We start from the raw sequence: 18,397 nt of genomic DNA, 5'->3' as shown, positions 1-18,397 counted from the left end.
AGGGACCATATGGTTCTTCTCCCTCCTCTTATTAATGTGTTCTACCACATTGATTGATTTGCAAATGTTGAACCACCCTTGCATCCTGGGAATAAATCCCACTTGGTCGTGGTGGATGATCCTTTTAATGTATTGTTGGATCCTATTAGCTAGGATTTTGTTGAGGATTTTGGAATCCATATTCATCAGGGATATCAGTCTGAAATTCTCTTTTTTGATGGGGTCTTTGCCTGGTTTGGGGATTAAGGTAATGCTGGCCTCATAGAATGAGTTTGGAAGTTTTCCTTCTGTTTCTATTTTTTGAAACAGCTTCAGTAGAATAGGTATTATTTCTTCTTTGAATGTTTGGTAGAATTCCCCAGAGAATCCATCAGGCCCTGGACTCTTGTTTTTTGGGAGGTTTTTGATCACTGCTTCAATCTCGTTACTGGTTATTGGCCTACTCAGGTTGTCAATTTCTTCCTGTTTCAGTCTTGGCAGCTTATAGGTTTCCAGGAAGGCCTCCATTTCATCCAGATTGCTCAGTTTATTGGCATATAGTTGTTGATAATAATTTCTAATAATTGTTTCTATTTCCTTGGTGTTGGTCATGATCTCTCCCCTTTCATTCATAATTATATTAATTTCGGTCCTTCTCTTTTCTTTTGGATAAGTCTGGTCAGTGGTTTATTGATCTTATTAATTCTTTCAAAGAACCAACTTCTAGTTTTGTTGATCTGATCTACTGTGTTTCTGGTTTCTAATTCATTGATTTCTGCTCTAATTTTAATTATTTCTATTCTAATGCGTGGCTTAGGCATCGTTTGTTGCTTTTTCTCTAGTTCTTTAAGGTGTAGAGTTAGTTGGTGAATTTGGGATTTTTCTATTTTTTTGAGTGAGGCTTGGATGGCTATGTATTTCCCCCTTAGGACCACCTTTGCAGTATCCCATAGGTTTTGGACCGATGTGTTTTCATTCTCATTGATTTCCATGAATTGTTTAAGTTCTTCTTTGATTTCTTGGTTGACCCAAACATTCTTGAGCAGAGTGGTCTTTAGCTTCCAAGTGTTTGAATTTCTGCCAAATTTTTTCTTATGATTGAGTTCCGGTTTTAGAGCATTGTAGTCTGAGAATATGCAGGGAATAATCTCAATCTTTTGGTATCGGTTAAGACCTGATTTGTGACCCAGTATATGGTCTATTCTGGAGAAAGTTCCATGTGCGCTCGAGAAGAATGAGTATTCTGTTGTTTTAGGGTGGAATGTTCTGTAAATATCTATGAGGTCCATCTGGTCCAATGTATCATTCAAAGCTCTTGTTTCCTTGTTGATTTTCTGCTTAGACGATCTGTCCATTGCTGAGAGTGGAGTATTGAGGTCTCCTACAATTAACGTATTGTTATCAATATGACTCTTTATTTTGGTTAACAGTTGGCTTATATAGATGGCTGCTCCCATGTTGGGGGCATAGATATTTACAATTGTTAGATCTTGTTGTTGGATAGACCCTTTAAGAATGATATAGTGTCCTTCTGTGTCTCTTATGACAGACTTTAGTTTAAAATCTAATTTGTCTGATATAAGAATTGCTACCCCAGCTTTCTTTTGAGGTCCTTTGGCATGGAAGATGGATCTCCATCCCTTCACTTCCAGTCTGGATGTATCCAGGTTCAAAATGAGTCTCTTGTAGACAGCATATGGATGGGTCCTGTCTTTTTATCCAATCTGCAACCCTGTGCCGTTTTATGGGAGCGTTTAGGCCATTCACGTTGAGAGTGATTATTGAAAGATATGAATTAATTGTCATCATGTTGCCTGTGAAGACATTGTTTTTATAGATTGTCCCTGTAAATTTCTGTTGTATATGACTCTTGGGGTCTTTCTCTTTTTATAGAACCCCCTTAATATTTCTTGCAGGGCCGGCTTAGTGGTCACATATTCTTTAAGTTTCTGTGGGTCGTGGAAGCTCTGCATGTCTCCTTCCATTCTAAATGAAAGCCTTGCCAGATAAAGCATTCTTGGCTACATGTTCTTCTCATTTAGTACCCTGAATATGTCTTGCCAGGCCTTTCTGGCTTGCCAGGTCTCTGTGGATAGGTCTGACGTTATTCTGATGTTCCTCCCTCTGTACATAAGGGATCTCTTCCCCCTAACTGCCCTTAAGATGGTTTCCTTGGTTCTAAGATTTGCAAGTTTTACTATTACATGCCGGGGTGTTGGCCTGTTTTCCTTGATCTTAGGAGGGGTCCTCTCTGCCTCTAGGACTTGAATGTTTGTTTCATTCCCCAGATTAGGGAACTTCTCAGCTACGATTTGCTCAAATAGATCTTCTAGCCCTCTCTCTCTCTCCACTCCCTCCGGGATTCCAATTATTGTGACATTGGAACGCTTCATGGTGTCACTTATTTCTCTGATTCTATTTTCATGGATTCTGAGTTGTTTTTCCCTGGCCTTTTTTCCCTTTTTATCTGTTATATTGTCTTCCAGGTCGCTTATTTGCTTTTCTGCCTCAGTTACCCTAGCTGTTAGATTATCTAGATTGGATTGGATCTCATTGATCGCATTTTTAAGTTCTGCCAATTCACCTTTTATTTCTGCCCTTAGAGACTCTATGTTGCCATTAATTGATTTCTCCATTCTAGCCATTGTCTTCACAATTGCTAGCCTGAATTCCATCTCCGACATTTTGGTTATATCTGCATCCATTTGTAAATCTGCAGCATAAGTCATAACCTCTGAGTCTTTTCTATTTTGGGAGCTCCTCCTCCTAGTCATTCTGTTGATGGGTGTTTGAGGGAATGTATAGAGTCCAAATTATTGACCAGAACGCAAGCAAGATGCACCTGTTTTCTTGGGACCTTAGGGTTGCTGGCCTCTTGTTTTCCCAGCCTGCCATGCTGTTACTCAGCGGGAGGGACCTGCCGCACTGTTACTCAGGCAACCCTGTTTGGGCGGAGTTGCCCTGCGCCCCTCTGGTGGGGGATGGGCTCAGCGGGAATCAGTTTTTGGGGCTTTTGTTCTCTGGTGGCTTTCCCTGGCGGCTTTCCGCATCTCTTTCACAAGTCAGAGCAGAAGAGACCGTTTCCAACCCTCTGCCTCAGAGCAGAGAGACCTCAGTCTGTTCTTCAGTGAGCTCTCCAGGCCACACCGTCTCCGTTTCTGTCCGTGCTGCTATAGACTGCAGCGGCCTGGGTTGTGCGCCCCTCCGCAGCGCTCCCAGTCCTGCCTCCAGGTCAGGCACGTCTCTGCCCTTTGTGCTTCTAAAACCGCCAGCTGCTCCCAGTTTGTGCACTTGCGACCCCGCCGCTCGGGGTTTCCGTCCTGGGGGCTGCAGTTTGCAGGCGCGACCCCACCGCTCCGGGTTTCCACCCCGGGTGCTGCCATGGAGTCCTTTCCCTGCTGCTACTGGTCTGCGAGTCTGTGCCCCATCCCCAGAGTGCGAGGCTGTCGCTCACAGGCGGTGTGGGATCCCCACGGCCAGGCACCCTCCCGCTGCCGATTATCCTCATATCTGCCCACGGAATCACGGCTCCCTGCTTCGTACCTCAAAACCAACCACCTGCGATATTCTGTTTGTAGAGATCCAGATCTTCTTACATCTCAGGCTGGTTTTGTGGGTGCTCAGAGTGGTCTGGTAGATATCCAGCTCAATTCCGGGGACCCGTTGAAATAGGGTCCCCTACTCCTCTGCCATCTTTCCCCTGATCTATTGCTTTCTTTTCTTTTTAAAAATATATAATATGGCGTTTGGATGAAAATCGGTATTATTGAGTGTGAAATTGTCGAGCTATGAGTGTATTAACTTAGGTTGAAGGAACTAGTAAAGCCCGGTGATATGAAGAAAACAAATTCTTTTTCCCTAATACCAGGTGAAGCACCTGAGGAGGCTGATGCTGAAATGCCCAAAATTTATGAGCCAATTGAATCTTTTGATCACCTAAAGGAGCGCTTGAATATGTTCCTGCAGCTGTATAATGAGAGCATCCGTGGCACTGGCATGGATTTGGTGTTCTTCGAGGACTCCATGGTTCACTTAGTCAAGGTCAGTGGCCATACCCTGTGACACCTCCCCAGAGTGATGGACGCTTGGCTTCACACTAGAATTTTTTCCCTCCTCTTTCATTTTCATCTCCTGGAAGAATATTCAGTTTGAAAATAAACTCAATGCCATATTCCAATTTAATTTCTAAACTGAATGCAACATGTCACACCTATAGGCTGAAAATCAGCTGAAATATCAGAGCATGGATACTTCAAATGTGTGATATAATTTTATTCAGTGTTGCTATTGGCTTCCAGCTCAGTGTTTTCACCACATAGAATGAATGTGGTTGACATCTGAGTTCAAAGCACAGGCAAAAAGTTTGCTTATTTTTTTGCATTATGCAAAAAAGAGCAGTAAAAAATAGTGCATAAACTTTGAAGACACTATGCTCAGTGAAAGAAACCAGTCACAAAAGGATAAATACTGTTATGATTCCACTTATTGGAGGTACTTAGTATAGTCAAAATCATAGAGACAGCAAGTAGAATAGTGATTGCCAGGGGCTTGGGGGTAGGGAGAATGCAGAGTGTTTAATGGTACAGAGTTTCATTTTTGCAAGATGAAAAGAGTTTTGGAGATAATTGTTGGTCGCACAAAAATATAAATGTACTTAATGCCATTGAACTATGTGCTTAATAGTTAAGATGGTAAATTTTATGTTATATATATTTCACCACAGTTAGAAATGATAATTAAAAAAGAATGCATAAACAATTGATTTTGAGCTGGATGAAAATTCTCTTAGAATTAAATCCACCAGGAAAGTACATTTTCCTTTCTACTTTGTCACAGGCGTCATTCCAGTATCTATTCATAGGAGAGTTGACTCTCAAAGATTGGAAGTAAAATATATTATTTATTCGATAACTTATGTGATCTAATTTCTCTGTGGTGGAAGATAATGCCATTTTAAATATGTTGTTGATATTCTCACTCTGTTGATGTCAGTTACTTTTTCAGACTACATCCTTTTAGTTAGAAAGAGGATAGCTCGAGGCTGTATTCCATTACTTAGGTTAAACCATAAGGAAAAATCTCATAATTATAAATTGTCACCTCTGATAATTACTGAATCTAGAGTTCATCTAGTTGACCCTCCCTTTGAAAGTAGAAGAGGGTGGGGAAGGCTGGAGTATGTCAGGGAGGAGGAGGAAGACAGAGTGGCCATTTTAGGTTGAGTGTCCCCCTACATGAGGGCATATAGCTTGGACATTCTGAATTCTCAGAGTCTGAGACATCTGTACTGAATTGTGAGCAAAAATGTCCTTCCAAATATAAATAATGACAGCAATTCTGTCATACTTACTGATTAAAAAGAAGAAGAATGAAAGAAAATAAATAATACCAAAGGCAACTTTATAACTAATGTCTTTTGGAGACAAAATCTGATATGCCTAGGATTTCCTAATGGCTCAGATTGAAGATGAGACTATTTGTGTTAGTCTTATGTTTGAGCTAGTTTTCTAGAACTCTCTCATTTCTATGTTTCATGCACAGACGATGAACGATGACCATTTCTTCACAATGTGGGGACTTGACATTTGAGGGTCGTGTGACTTAGCATAGGGTCTTTGACTATTTTCCCTCAATTTCCCTCTCAGCCTCTTGTGTCTGCTTTGGAATGGGCTGAAGAATTCGTGACTGGAGTTTTTGAGCTAAGATATAAGATATAAGCTAGGGTATAAGATATCCTAGGCAGACCTTCTCTTCTACTCTCTTGCTTCCTGGGGACAGTACATCCAAACTGTGTTGTGTGGATGTGAACCTTGAAATGTGTGACTTAGTCATAAGACATGATAAAAGTCAAGAGACAGAATTAAGATGAAATTAAGATGAAAACTGCAGCAAAACAAGTTGTGATATGAGACCAGACGTATTTCTTGATTCCCTTCTCCATTAAGATAAAGATTTTCTTTCAAAACACAGAGAGTATCTCTGTGATAGTTCTTTTGCCTCTTTGGTAAAGAATCAGACCATGGTGTGTGTGATTTCTCATGGTCTAACCCCTGCATAACACTCTAGCCTGTGACTTGTGCTCTGCTTGGCATGTAATCCAGAAAAATCAGCTACCCACGATGAAACATACCCTGCTTCCAGAGCACTTCACCCCTATGCCTTCCCAGCAAATGTTGCCTCATGTGGAATTTATTAATGTGTGTGTTTGTTTTCCCTTCTGGGCAATAAGCTCTGTGAGCGTGGGCATCCAATTTATTCACCTCCGTATTCACAGGATGGAGAATAGGCACACTTGAGATACTTGATAAATAGGTTTGGAATTTAACCCAGGGCCCAGTGTGGTCCAAAATTACCCTTTGCTGCCTCATCTCCTGATATTTCTGTACCTAGTACTGAAGTTACCCCTCTATAGGGATACCTCAGGCCTTTTGTTGACTCCGAGACTTCCTGCATCTCATTTCCTCTTTTTTTTTTTTTTTTTAAAGATTTCATTTATTTATTTGACAGAGAGAGACACAGCGAGAGAGGGAACACAAGCAGGGGGAGTGGGAGAGGGAGAAGCAGGCTTCCCGTCTAGCAGAGAGCCTGATGCGGGGTTCGATCCCAGGACTCTGGGATCATGACCTGAGCTGAAGGCAGACACTTAACGACTGAGCCACCCAGGCGCCCCTCATTTCCTCTTCTTAAAATGTAGCTCAGCTCCTGACTGGCATGTCCCCTTCTTTGTATGAGGGACTTTAGTTATCTTTCAAGATCCAGATCACACTCCAGCTCCACAACTAAGACTTGCCTCTACCCAGCAGCACTGTTTCCTTCACTACATTCTTACCTGTTCCTGCATTCGCCATGGAATGTGTATCCCCACATTTCTGTTAATAGGTCTCTCTCCTCTGCTAGCATGTGAGCACCTGTGGGGCAGGATGGGCATTATTAATTTTTAAAATATTTGCTAAGGGGATTGAAAAATGAATATTTCTATCTCACAATCTGTGTAGAGTAAGACAAAAAAGTCCCATTTAAAGGTATTACTTGATTGTGTTTTCTCATTTAATTTCTATTTGTAATTAGACTATGAGTTTTTGAGTCTCTTTTAAACCCTTCTGCTTGCTTGTTCACGTCTATGTTCATTTGTAGTATATGGTTTGTTTACCATGTGCTAGAAACTAGGAACGGAAAATTTTAATATAAGACCTAGGCCTAGTTTCAGGAAAAGATGTTGGTGAACCTAATTAATTAACAACAATTATTTAAACCCTTAATATATTCACCAACACCAATGAAAGGAAATGGTTATGACAAAAACTGTATATTTTGAAAAATGTTAACCAAGGAAAGACACCGAAGATTCTAGTGTGGTTTTCGGTAGCTCCTTACCTGCCATATCTGTGCCTCTTGAAGGAATATCAGGGAAATAATATGAATAGACATTGGCAAATCATTCTTGCCAGTACCATTCCTTCCCTGCCTACAACAACTTTGGAGAGAATCGTGGGCAGGGTGAGTAGGGGCCTGGAAAGATGGGTGTGTCCCTCACCTATTCTGAGGGCTCTCAGATCCACAGCAGAGACAAGAAAATGGTCTTCATTTCCCAGGCTCACACTAAATTGGGGGGAATAATCTAAAAGACAAGAGTAGTCCCAACACTTTATTATACCTCAATAAGAAGAAAACAAGAGTAGTCCCAACAGGGTAAGTATTGCCCCTGCCAGATGAGGTAATCCTGAGAAAGGATGTTTAGCAATACACTGGCAGGATAAGAGCCCAGGTCACCCCAGGAGGCTTCCACCAGCTGCAGAGAAGTGACCTTTCTCAGCCCTGTCTCACTCTCTGTTATTATTCTATAGAAAAGTGAGTATCACAGTAATTCCCCAGGCTCAAACTGCCATTAGGAGGGAAAGAGAAAGAGTTACCATACTCCATGGAGTATGGAGAAGAAAGCATCAAGGAGAATCCTACACTGAATCCCCTCTAGGTGGGTGTTGGAAGCCAGGTGGTAGAAGCAGTTCATCAATAACAATAAAGCTAAAGAAACATGGACTTCTACCACAAGGGGGACTTGAATTAGTCTGGGACTACTGACTGGCCCACCCATATTTACTTCTTGGTCGATTCCTTAGGTCTCACTGACTGTGCCAAATAATAGGAGGGTGTTTATGTTTGTTTTCTTCCTTCTGCTCCTCTTCCTCCTCCTCTTCTTTTTAAAAATTCCATCACCTGTACCACATTTTGGGAATTTCCTTCCCTTCGAATTAAACTCTCTGTCATTTTTCAAATGTAGAGGATATTCTAATCAACTGTGTGTTCTGTATTCCAAGGATACACATTGTCTTGAAATTTCAGTCTCTTTCCTGTCCCACTGCATTAGGTTGGGAGACTAAAAGGAAACCTCCACATCCCCTTTATTTCTCTCCTTTAAAACCCAGAGCAGGCCATAGGGGTAGTTTGGGTTGATATTTCGGTACTGGTCTCTTCAAGTTTCCCCAAAGCACCCCCCAACACACACCCTCTTCAAACATCATTCTCTTTCAGAAGTACCCTCCTTCGTCCAGCCAGTGTATCTCTTCATGCTGATCCTGAGACACTTACGTCTTCCCAAATGCTTACAGTGCATAAATAGGAAAAAATGGAATATTTTCACATTGGACAATGATATGTGCCTTTTCTCTTCCATATTCTAGATCTCACGTGTCATTGGCACAGCCCGGGGAAATGCCCTCCTGGTTGGAGTGGGGGGATCAGGAAAACAGAGCCTGACAAGGTTGGCTTCGTTCATTGCTGGCTATTCTTCCTTCCAGATCACTCTGACAAGGTAACACGCTTTCGCTTTAATTAACCTGAAGTGGATTTTGATAGCAGGTTTTCAGAGGCCACTTGAACTTAATGCATTTATATTATACATAAGGAATCAATCATTTCCTTCCTAAATGTAGACTTATCATCGTCCCCTTTCAACCTTTATTATAGATCAGGAAGTTTTCACATTAATAATTTGCTTTTGAAGTATTTCAGCCTCTTATAATAGTGAATAGCTGCCTCCCTGTTTTTATGTTATGCATGCCATGTGTATTCTATGTATTCCTCTTGGTGTATTTCAGAAGAAATTTATCCCTACTACATGTTAGTTCAGATTTCAAGAATGTTAATAAACTACTAAAGTAGATGAAAACTTTATATTAATTAACTCATACATTTAGAAATATTTATGGAACACTGGCTATGTGTCAGGCACTGGCTAGGTGCTGGGGAGTTCATGCTGAGCAAGGTAAACCTGGCTTGTGTCATCACAGAGCTTCTTATAGTCAAGGGGGTCAGACAGTGGAGCAATTCATTCAGGAAGGTGTCATACGTAGGTGCTGTCTGCTGGAAGAAAATAAATGAAGACCAACCAGCTCCTGTTGTAACATGAGGGAGGGACTCCTAACCTAGTCTGGGGGATGGTCAGAAAAGGCTTCCTGGAGGAAAAGATGTTTAAACTGAGACCTGAGAACAAATAGGAATTATCTGAGAAAAGAGGTGAGGTGAAGAGTGTTCCAGGCAAAAGGGTCAGTACCTGTGAAGTCACATTGAGGCCTGGAAGAAGTTCAATATGGCGGGCTGTGCAGCGTGAGATAGCAAGTGGGAAAGGAATAGAAATGGAGGTCTTTGAAGGTATGATAAGGAATTTGGACTTTATCCTAAAGCAACAGGAGACCATTAATGAATTACTGCTAGGGAGGGCCTGTGGGTTTGTATGTACAGAAAACAGATGGAAGGAGCTCAACGGAAATAGTTATAAGGCTGTCTCAGGGATCTAGGCAAGAGATGATGGGTCAGGAGTGGGAGCAGTGAGAATGGAGAAAAAAGGACAGACTCAGGATCACTGGAAAGTTGAACTTTTGGACTTGGTCCATCCTAGTTCTGGCTTGGGAAGCTGGCTGCCTGAAGCATGCACTCATCAAGGTAGGGAACCCCGGGAGGGTCGTCCTTGGTCATATATGTGTAGTGAGGGTGGAGCTAGGAAGTGAAGAGTCAGCATGGAGAGATACGCAGGGGTGATTCAGAGAGGCTGAACAGAATTTCAGGATTAACCAAGATGAGAGGTAAGAGGCCAATTTGGGAACTTTAGTTGGGCTGAGAATTATTAGAGGTTAACTTGTAGGTGTGGGAGAAGGAAGTCTTGCCTGTTGGCCATGCCCTAGAGCTTTGGCTTGGCCCAGTTGGGCAAAGCATCCCTCCATCTCTTCCTGATGGAGGCCCATAGATACCTGCTAGGAAAGCGATTGAAAATTATTAAATCTGGGTTTAAGATCCAGGTATTCGAGTTGTTGTCAGGCTTTTCATTTGGTCCAAATTATAGGCTTTTGCTTAGAGAGTAAATCCGAAAGGTTGCTGTTTGTTTTTCAAGTACTAGGACAGAGAGAAATAATTACCTTGTGTATAATTCTTCTAGTTTGTGGATAGCAGTAGAGTTAGGTAAAAGATAACCTATACAGGAAAGAGACTGGACTCTGAGATTTTTGTTCCTAATATTTTTATAAAGCCTTATAATTTTCTTTTCTTTTTTTTTTTTTTTTTAAAGATTTTATTTATTTATTTGACAGAGAGACACAGCAAGAGAGGGAACACAAGCAGGGGGAGTGGGAGAGGGAGAAGCAGGCTTCCCGCCGAGCAGGGAGCCCGATGCGGGGCTCGATCCCAGGACTTTGGGATCATGACCTGAGCCGAAGGCAGACGCTTAACCGACTGAGCCACCCAGGCGCCCCTATAAAGCCTTATAATTTTCAAAGCACTTTTATATGCATAGGCTAGTTTGGTCTTCAAAGCAACTTTATCAGTTAGGGCATATAATAATATTAGCCTATCTTACAGCTGAGACTATCACTTGTCTGAAATCCCAGATTTGCCTGGGAATTGACCACAGAGTTTCTGGTTTCTGGTCTGGCTTGACTTTCACTCTACCATACTGCCTCAGGAAAAATGTCTTGCAGCTCCTCTCTCTGTGATCAGTTAGTTCCTCCATATGTCATAGTGGGAATGCTCCATTATGATGAAGAGGAAGGCCAAAGCCTTTGCCTTCTCACACCTTCAAGAGACCATCTTACTGCCCCAGCCTCTACATAGCTATGTGGCCAAGATTCAGCAAGCGAGAGCCTCACATTTGGGAAGCACAGCCATGTGTTAGAGGGCTCAGGCCATTATTTGAGGCAGTGGGCCCTTGATCCAGGGGACTGGGCTGAAAGTTTTCCCAAGTCAGGAGAAGCTTTCTCTCTCTTTCTCTCTCCAGTGGAGGGCTGCGTGTTTGAAATTCTTTTCTAATCTCTCAGATTGCACTTCTGCAGACATTTTCTTAAAATATTGATGTATCGTGGTGGGATTTCTGGTTCTAGGATTTAGGTTTTAGATGATCAAAAAGCACAGAACATAGAGTTAAATAGTAGCTTTAAAAAAAATCAGAAGGCCATTTGCTCTTGTGGTCTGAACTCTGAGTTTATTTAATAACATAAAATTCAAATGATAATTTAGTAAATCTGAATCTCCAGGATTGGAATATCTTTATTTTTACTTTTGGAGGTATTGGGCTACTCTGTTTTGGGAGATCTCTAATATTTCATGACTGCAGGCTGATTTCCACTAAAGGATTGCTTTTGTCAGTGAAAGAAGATTTAGAGTGGGATATTTCATGTTTTCAGCTGTTCTATTACAGTAGACTGATTGCTCAGAAGACTCTTTTACAGGGGGCCCAAAGATGCAATGAAATAATTGTGTTGGGGGATGAGAGGGCACCATTTTTTTTAAAGATTTCATTTCATTTTATTTTATTTTACTTTTTAAAAAAATTTTATTTTTAAGTAACCTCTATACCCAATGTGGGGCTCGAACTTACAACCCTGAAATCTGGAGTCATATGCACTTCTGACTGAGCCATGCAGGCGTCCCAAGAGGGCATCATTTGAATTAGGGCATTTTCCTCAGCCTATATAATTAAAGCTTGAAATGATTTAATTTCGATTAATTTATGAGGTATCTTCAAAATACCAATTGCAGGGACGCCTGGGTGGCTCAGTCATAAAGTGTCTGCCTTCAGCTCAGGTCATAATCCCAGGTCCTGGGATTGAGTCCCGCATTGGGCTCCCTGCTTAGCAGGGTGCCTGCTTCTGCCTGCCGCTCTCCCTGCTTGTGCTCATGCTCTGACAAATAAAAAAAAAAATCTTAAAAAAAAATACCAATTACTGATAGATGCGTAATAAACATTCCAATTTGACTTTACCACCAAATATTTTCAAAATGAAAATTTTGAAATTATTTCAAAAAAAATATTTTCAAAATTTCAAAATGAAGCATACCCATTTAGATGACATTTAGTTGTGGTAAAAATGATATTTTGGTTTCAGGTTGACTTTTCACTCTAGATTTTTATTTTGCGTGTAAAAAATTAATTATAATAGTTAATGAAATACGGAGTTTAAAAACCAGTTTCATATTTGCAGGTAAATATAATGTTACTTGACTTGATGTTAACTAGACTTATTGTGGTGATCATTTTGCAATATATACAAGTATGGAAATATGTTGTGTACCTGAAACTAAGATAATGTTATATGTCAGTTATGCCTCAATGGAAAAAATAGCTCTTAACTTTCATGAGTGGTGAAGTACTCAAAATTTTACCAAGATGTGCCTCTATTATTCTCAAAGGAATAGCTATTAGAAAATGAAAGAAATTTTAAAAAAATCAGTTTCATCTTTACAAGGAAATATAATGAACCAGTAACATTCACATACAATAAAATTCTTTTTTTTTTTTAAAGATTTTATTCATTTATTTGACAGAGAGAGACAGCGAGAGAGGAAACACAAGCAGGGGGAGTGGGAGAGGGAGAAGCAGACTCCCCACTGAGCAGGGAGCCCCATGCGGGGCTCGATCCCAGGATCCTGGGACCATGACCTGAGTCGAAGGCAGATGCTTAACGTTTGAGCCACCCAGGCGCCCTACAATAAAATTCTTATCCGATGAAACAACATCAGTATTTCTTTTGATTAACCAAATGGCATAAAGCATTGTTATAAGGATCTTTCCTTCCCATCAGAATAGTTTAGCTAATGACACAATGACAATATCGCTTTAGATCCTACAACACATCAAATCTGGTGGAAGACTTGAAGATTTTGTATAGAACGGCGGGGCAGCAAGGCAAAGGAATCACTTTTATCTTTACAGACAAGGAGATTAAGGATGAGTCATTTTTGGAATATATGAACAATGTTTTATCATCGGGTGAGGTAGGAGCTCATTTATCTTCATGCATTTTGACTCTTCAGATTCCCTCCAACTTTAGAGCTCTTTCCTTCCATTAGAGTTTTTGAGTGAGTGCTGTTATTGGGGATTAGGAAATCAGTAGGAAGAATTGCTTTTTCTATTGGGTTTTAGAGAATAAAACAGCTGATTGGATTTTTGATATGTCCATTTACCCCTTTAAAGAGCTATGACTTTGCAGTTAATAATAGAATCATTTGTATATTTAAAATATGGGGTATCTTATCTTGAGGACTTTGGTTAATTTTTTTTAAAAAAGGGTGTGCAAAAGCTTGTTATTTTGTTGTAGTCCCAATAGTTTATTTTTGCTTTTGTCTCCCTTGCCTGAGAAGACACACCTAGAAAAAATGTTTCTATGGCTGATGTCAGAGAAATTACTGCCTGTGTTTCTTCTAGGAGTTTTATGGTTTCAGGTCTTACATTTAGGTCTTTAATCCATATTTAGTTTATTTTTGTGTATGGAATGAGAGAGTGGTCCATTTTAATTCTTTTGCATGTAGCTGTCCAGTTTTCCCAGCACCATTTATTGAAGAGTTGGTCTTTTCCCTATTATATGTTCTCAATTCCTTTGTCATAGATTATTTGAACATGTAAGTGTGGGTTTATTTCTGTGCTTTCTCTTCTGTTCCATTGATCTGTAGGTCTGTTTTTGTGTCAGTACCATACTGTTTTGTTTATTATAGCTCTGTAGTATATCTTGAAATACGGGGTTGTGATATGTCCAGGTTTGTTCTTCTTTTTCAAGATTGCCTTGGTTATTTGGGGTCTTTTGTGGTTCCATACACATTTTAGGATTGTTTGTTCTAGTTCTGTGAAGAATACTGTTGGTATCTGGGTAGGGATTGCATTGAATCTCTACACCACTTTGGGAAGGATGGACATTTTAACAATATTAAATCTTTTAACCTATGAGTGTGGAATATCTTTCCATTTGTTTGTGTCATGAAGACTTTGGTTAATTTTCTAAAGGTGAGTTTAAGAACACAAATGGAGGAAAGATATCATATGTATTGAGCTATGTATTTTGATCTCTTTTCACGTGTCTGTACTGAATTTGAGTGTCTGCTCTTCTTTTGAAGGTCTCCAACCTATTTGCTTGTGATGAAATTGATGAAATTAATAGTGATCTCCTATCTGTCATGAAGAAAGAATACCCCAGGCGCCCTCCTACCAATGAGAACCTGCATGACTACTTCATGAGTCGGGTCCGACAGAACCTTCACATTGTCCTCTGCTTTTCACCTGTTGGGGAGAAATTTCGAAATCGAGCATTGAAATTCCCTGCCCTTATTTCAGGATGTACTATTGACTGGTTCAGCCGATGGCCTAAGGATGCCTTAGTTGCTGGTTAGTGTGGTGGAAACTTTGGTCACAGTTTTTGGTTAACAGTGTGTGTGTGTTTACATTGTGTGCTCTTTGCTGTCTCTGTCCTGGATTGAGCCTGAAGTCACTTTGTCTAATATTTGAGGATTTTTGCAAGATGCTGCTCTTTCACCAAAGGTGCAAAAATTAGGTAGCTAATTTTCCCCAGAATGTGGTTATCGGACACTCATCTTCAATCTTGTACTCCCTTGGGTTAATTTCCAGTAACTCTAGTCTTTTCAGGAATACTGGAAGGCTTTGTCTCAGTTGGATACCCAGACGTCTTCCAAGATGTCCCAGGAAGGCACGGAGGTTTTAACTACTTTGGTAGTATTTGTGTTCAACCTCAGAGTAGTTAAAGCTGAACGTCTCTTGGACGTTTTGTTCTTGTGGCTACAGTGCTGGACATCAAAGTAGAAGACCTTACCCGGCAATGCTCTGCTGGCTCCTGTCCTTGGAGACGGATGTTAGAGTGTTCTGTGACTTGGGTCCTTGGCTGCTTCCAGTTCTGTCCCTGATCATCCGTCCTGCGGAACATGAATGTCTCTCTCGCTCTAAATGAAATTGAACATGGACGTGGTAGAGGAGATGTTAGAGATCATTTAGTTTATGGTTTTTCAGCTTTTGGTGAGAAATTACTTGTGGGTATTTTAGATGGTAGGGATGTTTAGGTGTCACCCCTGACCAGACCCTCAGGGAGTGCCTGGATTCATGGCAGTGGTTTTCAAACTTTTTGTCTGATTATATTTTAATAATTAAGAAGAGTCCCATTTCTCAGTAAAACCTTGCAGGTGGTCCTAATAGATAAAACAGCGAAAAGTGGAGGTGAGGGGGTGTTCTAGAGCCTGTCCTCTCATCCCACATCTGTGCCATGTCCACATCTGGCTCTCCAGTCCTGTGGAACCCACCATGAGAACAACCAATTAGCCCATCTCCTGACCTTTATAGATGGAGACATTGGGGATAGTGAAACTGAGGGAATTGTCAGAGATGTAAGAAGCCATTAGGATCAGTACTGGGGCCAGAACCCACATTTATTATGTATATGTATTTATTCTTATCTACCAGAGACATTCTGTTCTCTACATAGTGCTGTTGACAATAATGGTCTTCCAATCTGTGGCTTTTAAACACAGAATATTTAAACGTATTTGAAATACACATGTACAGTTTCTTTTTTGTCTTATAAAGTTTGAGAAAAGGCCAATGTTTTACAGTTTTAAGTCCTATTAAAATGTGAATACAACTAAGGGTAAAACTTCAAAATTCCTTGAAGTAGGATATAAATGCAGAGCACAATATGACAGAATTTCAGAGCTATATTAAAGTTAACTATGAAATATGATAATTAGTGTGGAAGGACTGTGGAGTATCATGTAAGGCATTATGATGAACAATAAAATAACAATTTCAGGTGACAAACATTGTAATATACCATAATTAAGATGATTTAATTTAAATACAGAGCCTTGCGAGGTCTCTATTTCAGTCATCTCTTCTATTACAAGACAAAGGTCTTATTGATCTTTCCTTTGTTAATTTCTCACAAATCCGCCCCTTTCTTTTAAATCTCATTGTATCATCCCAAGCCAGGATGACATGGAGGTCAGGGAAACTTTAATTTCTTTGTCCTTGTTTCCTAGCAAGTGTCCTGACTTTCATGGTTGCATCTCCCTGTTTGTTTATTGAGAATGTATTTTTTGAGCTCCATGCTATTTCTGGAGCCAGGCATAGGGCAGGGTAAGGTGGACTTCTTTCTTCACTCCAATCTTCTTCCCAGGCAAGCTCATCCTCAGCCTCCTGGGTGATAGGCTCCATCAGCTTCTCTTTCCAGTTTAACCTGTCCTTGGGCTTGAAATCTGTGCACTCCGCTGGCTGCTTGTTTGATACATTCTCATGGGGGTTTCACAGACTGCTACTCCAAGTGGCTGATACTGACCTTCCTCTCCTCTGGTCCTTCTCCCAGGAAGTCCTGCCATCATCCTTTGAACTGCACACAGAGCTTTGTCTGCAACATTTGGGCCTCCTTCAGCTCTCAAGTCTGCTCGATCTCCAAGTCTCGTTGACCCTATCTTTTAAATATTGGGGGACTGTCTCCAGTTCTTTCCCTCTCATAGACAGACATCCTAGCCAAGCTGTCATTGTTGCTCACCTGGAAAACCCAAGTAGCTTTCTGATGACCTCTCCTCCTGATTCAGCTGTCTGCCATCCATCTCACATTGCCAAAACAAGAATGATGAAAACACAAACCCACCCACACTGCTTTCTACTTAGAACCTTCTATGACCTCCCCTTGCTCCTGGGAAGAAGGCCATGGTCTCTAGCCTGGCCTTCTAGGATGGGAAGAGTGGCCCTACCCACCTCCCCAGCTTCCCCTCAGGTTGCTTTTTTTCCCCTGCTCTGTTATTCCTGATCCTTGAACAGGCTGTTTTTTCTTCCCATGCGACGCCCTCTTCCTCCATCCGACTGGCACCCTCCTCCATTGTTTGGATGATGCTCCTCAGAGGAGCCATCCCGTTTCCCTTTCTCCCCACGGAGCCTGTGCCCGTGTTAGCTCTTCCTAGGACTCTGTGCTCTTCCTTCCTAGGACTAACCACAGTTTGCAGTTTATATACTTAGTTGTGTGTGTATTTGATTAATGCTCATTTGTCCTGCTCGACTAAAAAGTCCATGAGGTCAAGGACTACCTGCCTTTCATTCACAGTCTTGGCGGCTACCAGCGTCTGATGGTTGCATTGTTGAAGAATGAGTCAGTCTGTCAAAATCCATCTTCCTTCTATAGTATAGCCGTGACTTACTTCCAGTCTTCTCTAACCAAACACAAACCTTCCCTCTTTTTTTCCCCCAGATATACCACTTTTGTGTTCTGACCTGCCTTTTTTTTTTTTTTGAGAGAGAGAGAGAGAGAGAGAGAGAGAGAGAGAGAGCATGCAGTGGGGCGGGGCAGAGGGAGAGGGAGGGAGAGAATCTTAAGCAGACTCCACGCCCACTGCAGAGCCTGACCAGGGCTTGATCTTACAACCCTGAGATCATGACATGAGCTAAAATCAAGAGTTGGATGCTTAACTGACTGAGCCACCCGGGTGCCCCTGAATATACTTTAATCATCCGTATCCTCCACACATTGTCCCCCTTAGATCAAGAATATTCTCTGCCGTCTCCTTTGTTTATCTACATTCCAAAGCTTAATCACATCACATCCTTTACTCTTTCTTTGTTCACTTAGGAATGTTTAGTTTCCCACCCCCTCCCTTTGGGGACCTCCTATATCTATAGTACATATACTTTATATCATGCACCTCGGTTTTGAAATGTTCTTAAACCTTTGATAACCTGTAATCTTTTGTGGTTATGTCTCCAGTCTAGTCTGTAAGTGTTTACTGTGCCAGTCATGGTACTGGATAAAATAATTATAAGATATGAGACATAGTTCCTTTATGCAATAAATATAAAATCTGTACACCTAACAACCTGGAACCTGGCTTATGTTATTTTGAAAGAATACCATCTGTGGGTTTTGGAAATACTTAATATACTTAGGGATTTAAGTGTTATTTATCCTTTTTGGAAAATTAGCAACAAGGTTTCTAGAACCAACCTTATTTAAGTTGTCTTCAGGATGCTGATTCTAAATTAAATTATTATCTTCAGCCACATCAGTAAGGAAATACACAATTTTGTTTGTGTTAGTATATTTCATTTAGATTATACTGAATATTTCCCAGAAAAGTATTAAATTAATGTATATTTCTATAATTAATT

At 40.8% G+C, this 18,397-nt stretch overlaps 1 protein-coding gene across 1 annotated transcript in view; it reads left to right on the top strand.

The window, feature by feature from the left end:
- The window catches only part of DNAH5 (dynein axonemal heavy chain 5), a 213,876-nt gene that overhangs the window by 119,727 nt on the left and 75,752 nt on the right, over window positions 1–18,397 (top strand). Inside the window, exons 52-55 of the mRNA XM_034998796.1 lie at window positions 3,848–4,020; window positions 8,658–8,788; window positions 13,086–13,239; window positions 14,353–14,620. Coding sequence (XP_034854687.1) covers window positions 3,848–4,020; window positions 8,658–8,788; window positions 13,086–13,239; window positions 14,353–14,620 — 726 coding nt within the window. The remainder of the gene's footprint in view (window positions 1–3,847; window positions 4,021–8,657; window positions 8,789–13,085; window positions 13,240–14,352; window positions 14,621–18,397) is intronic.

The sequence above is a fragment of the Mirounga leonina genome, unplaced genomic scaffold, assembly GCF_011800145.1.
Source record: "Mirounga leonina isolate KUSES-001 unplaced genomic scaffold, KU_Mleo_1.0 Mir_95, whole genome shotgun sequence".
Classification (NCBI taxonomy): domain Eukaryota; kingdom Metazoa; phylum Chordata; class Mammalia; order Carnivora; family Phocidae; genus Mirounga; species Mirounga leonina.
Note: the sequence above shows the minus strand (reverse complement) of the source record. Positions and strands in the feature narration are given on the sequence as shown.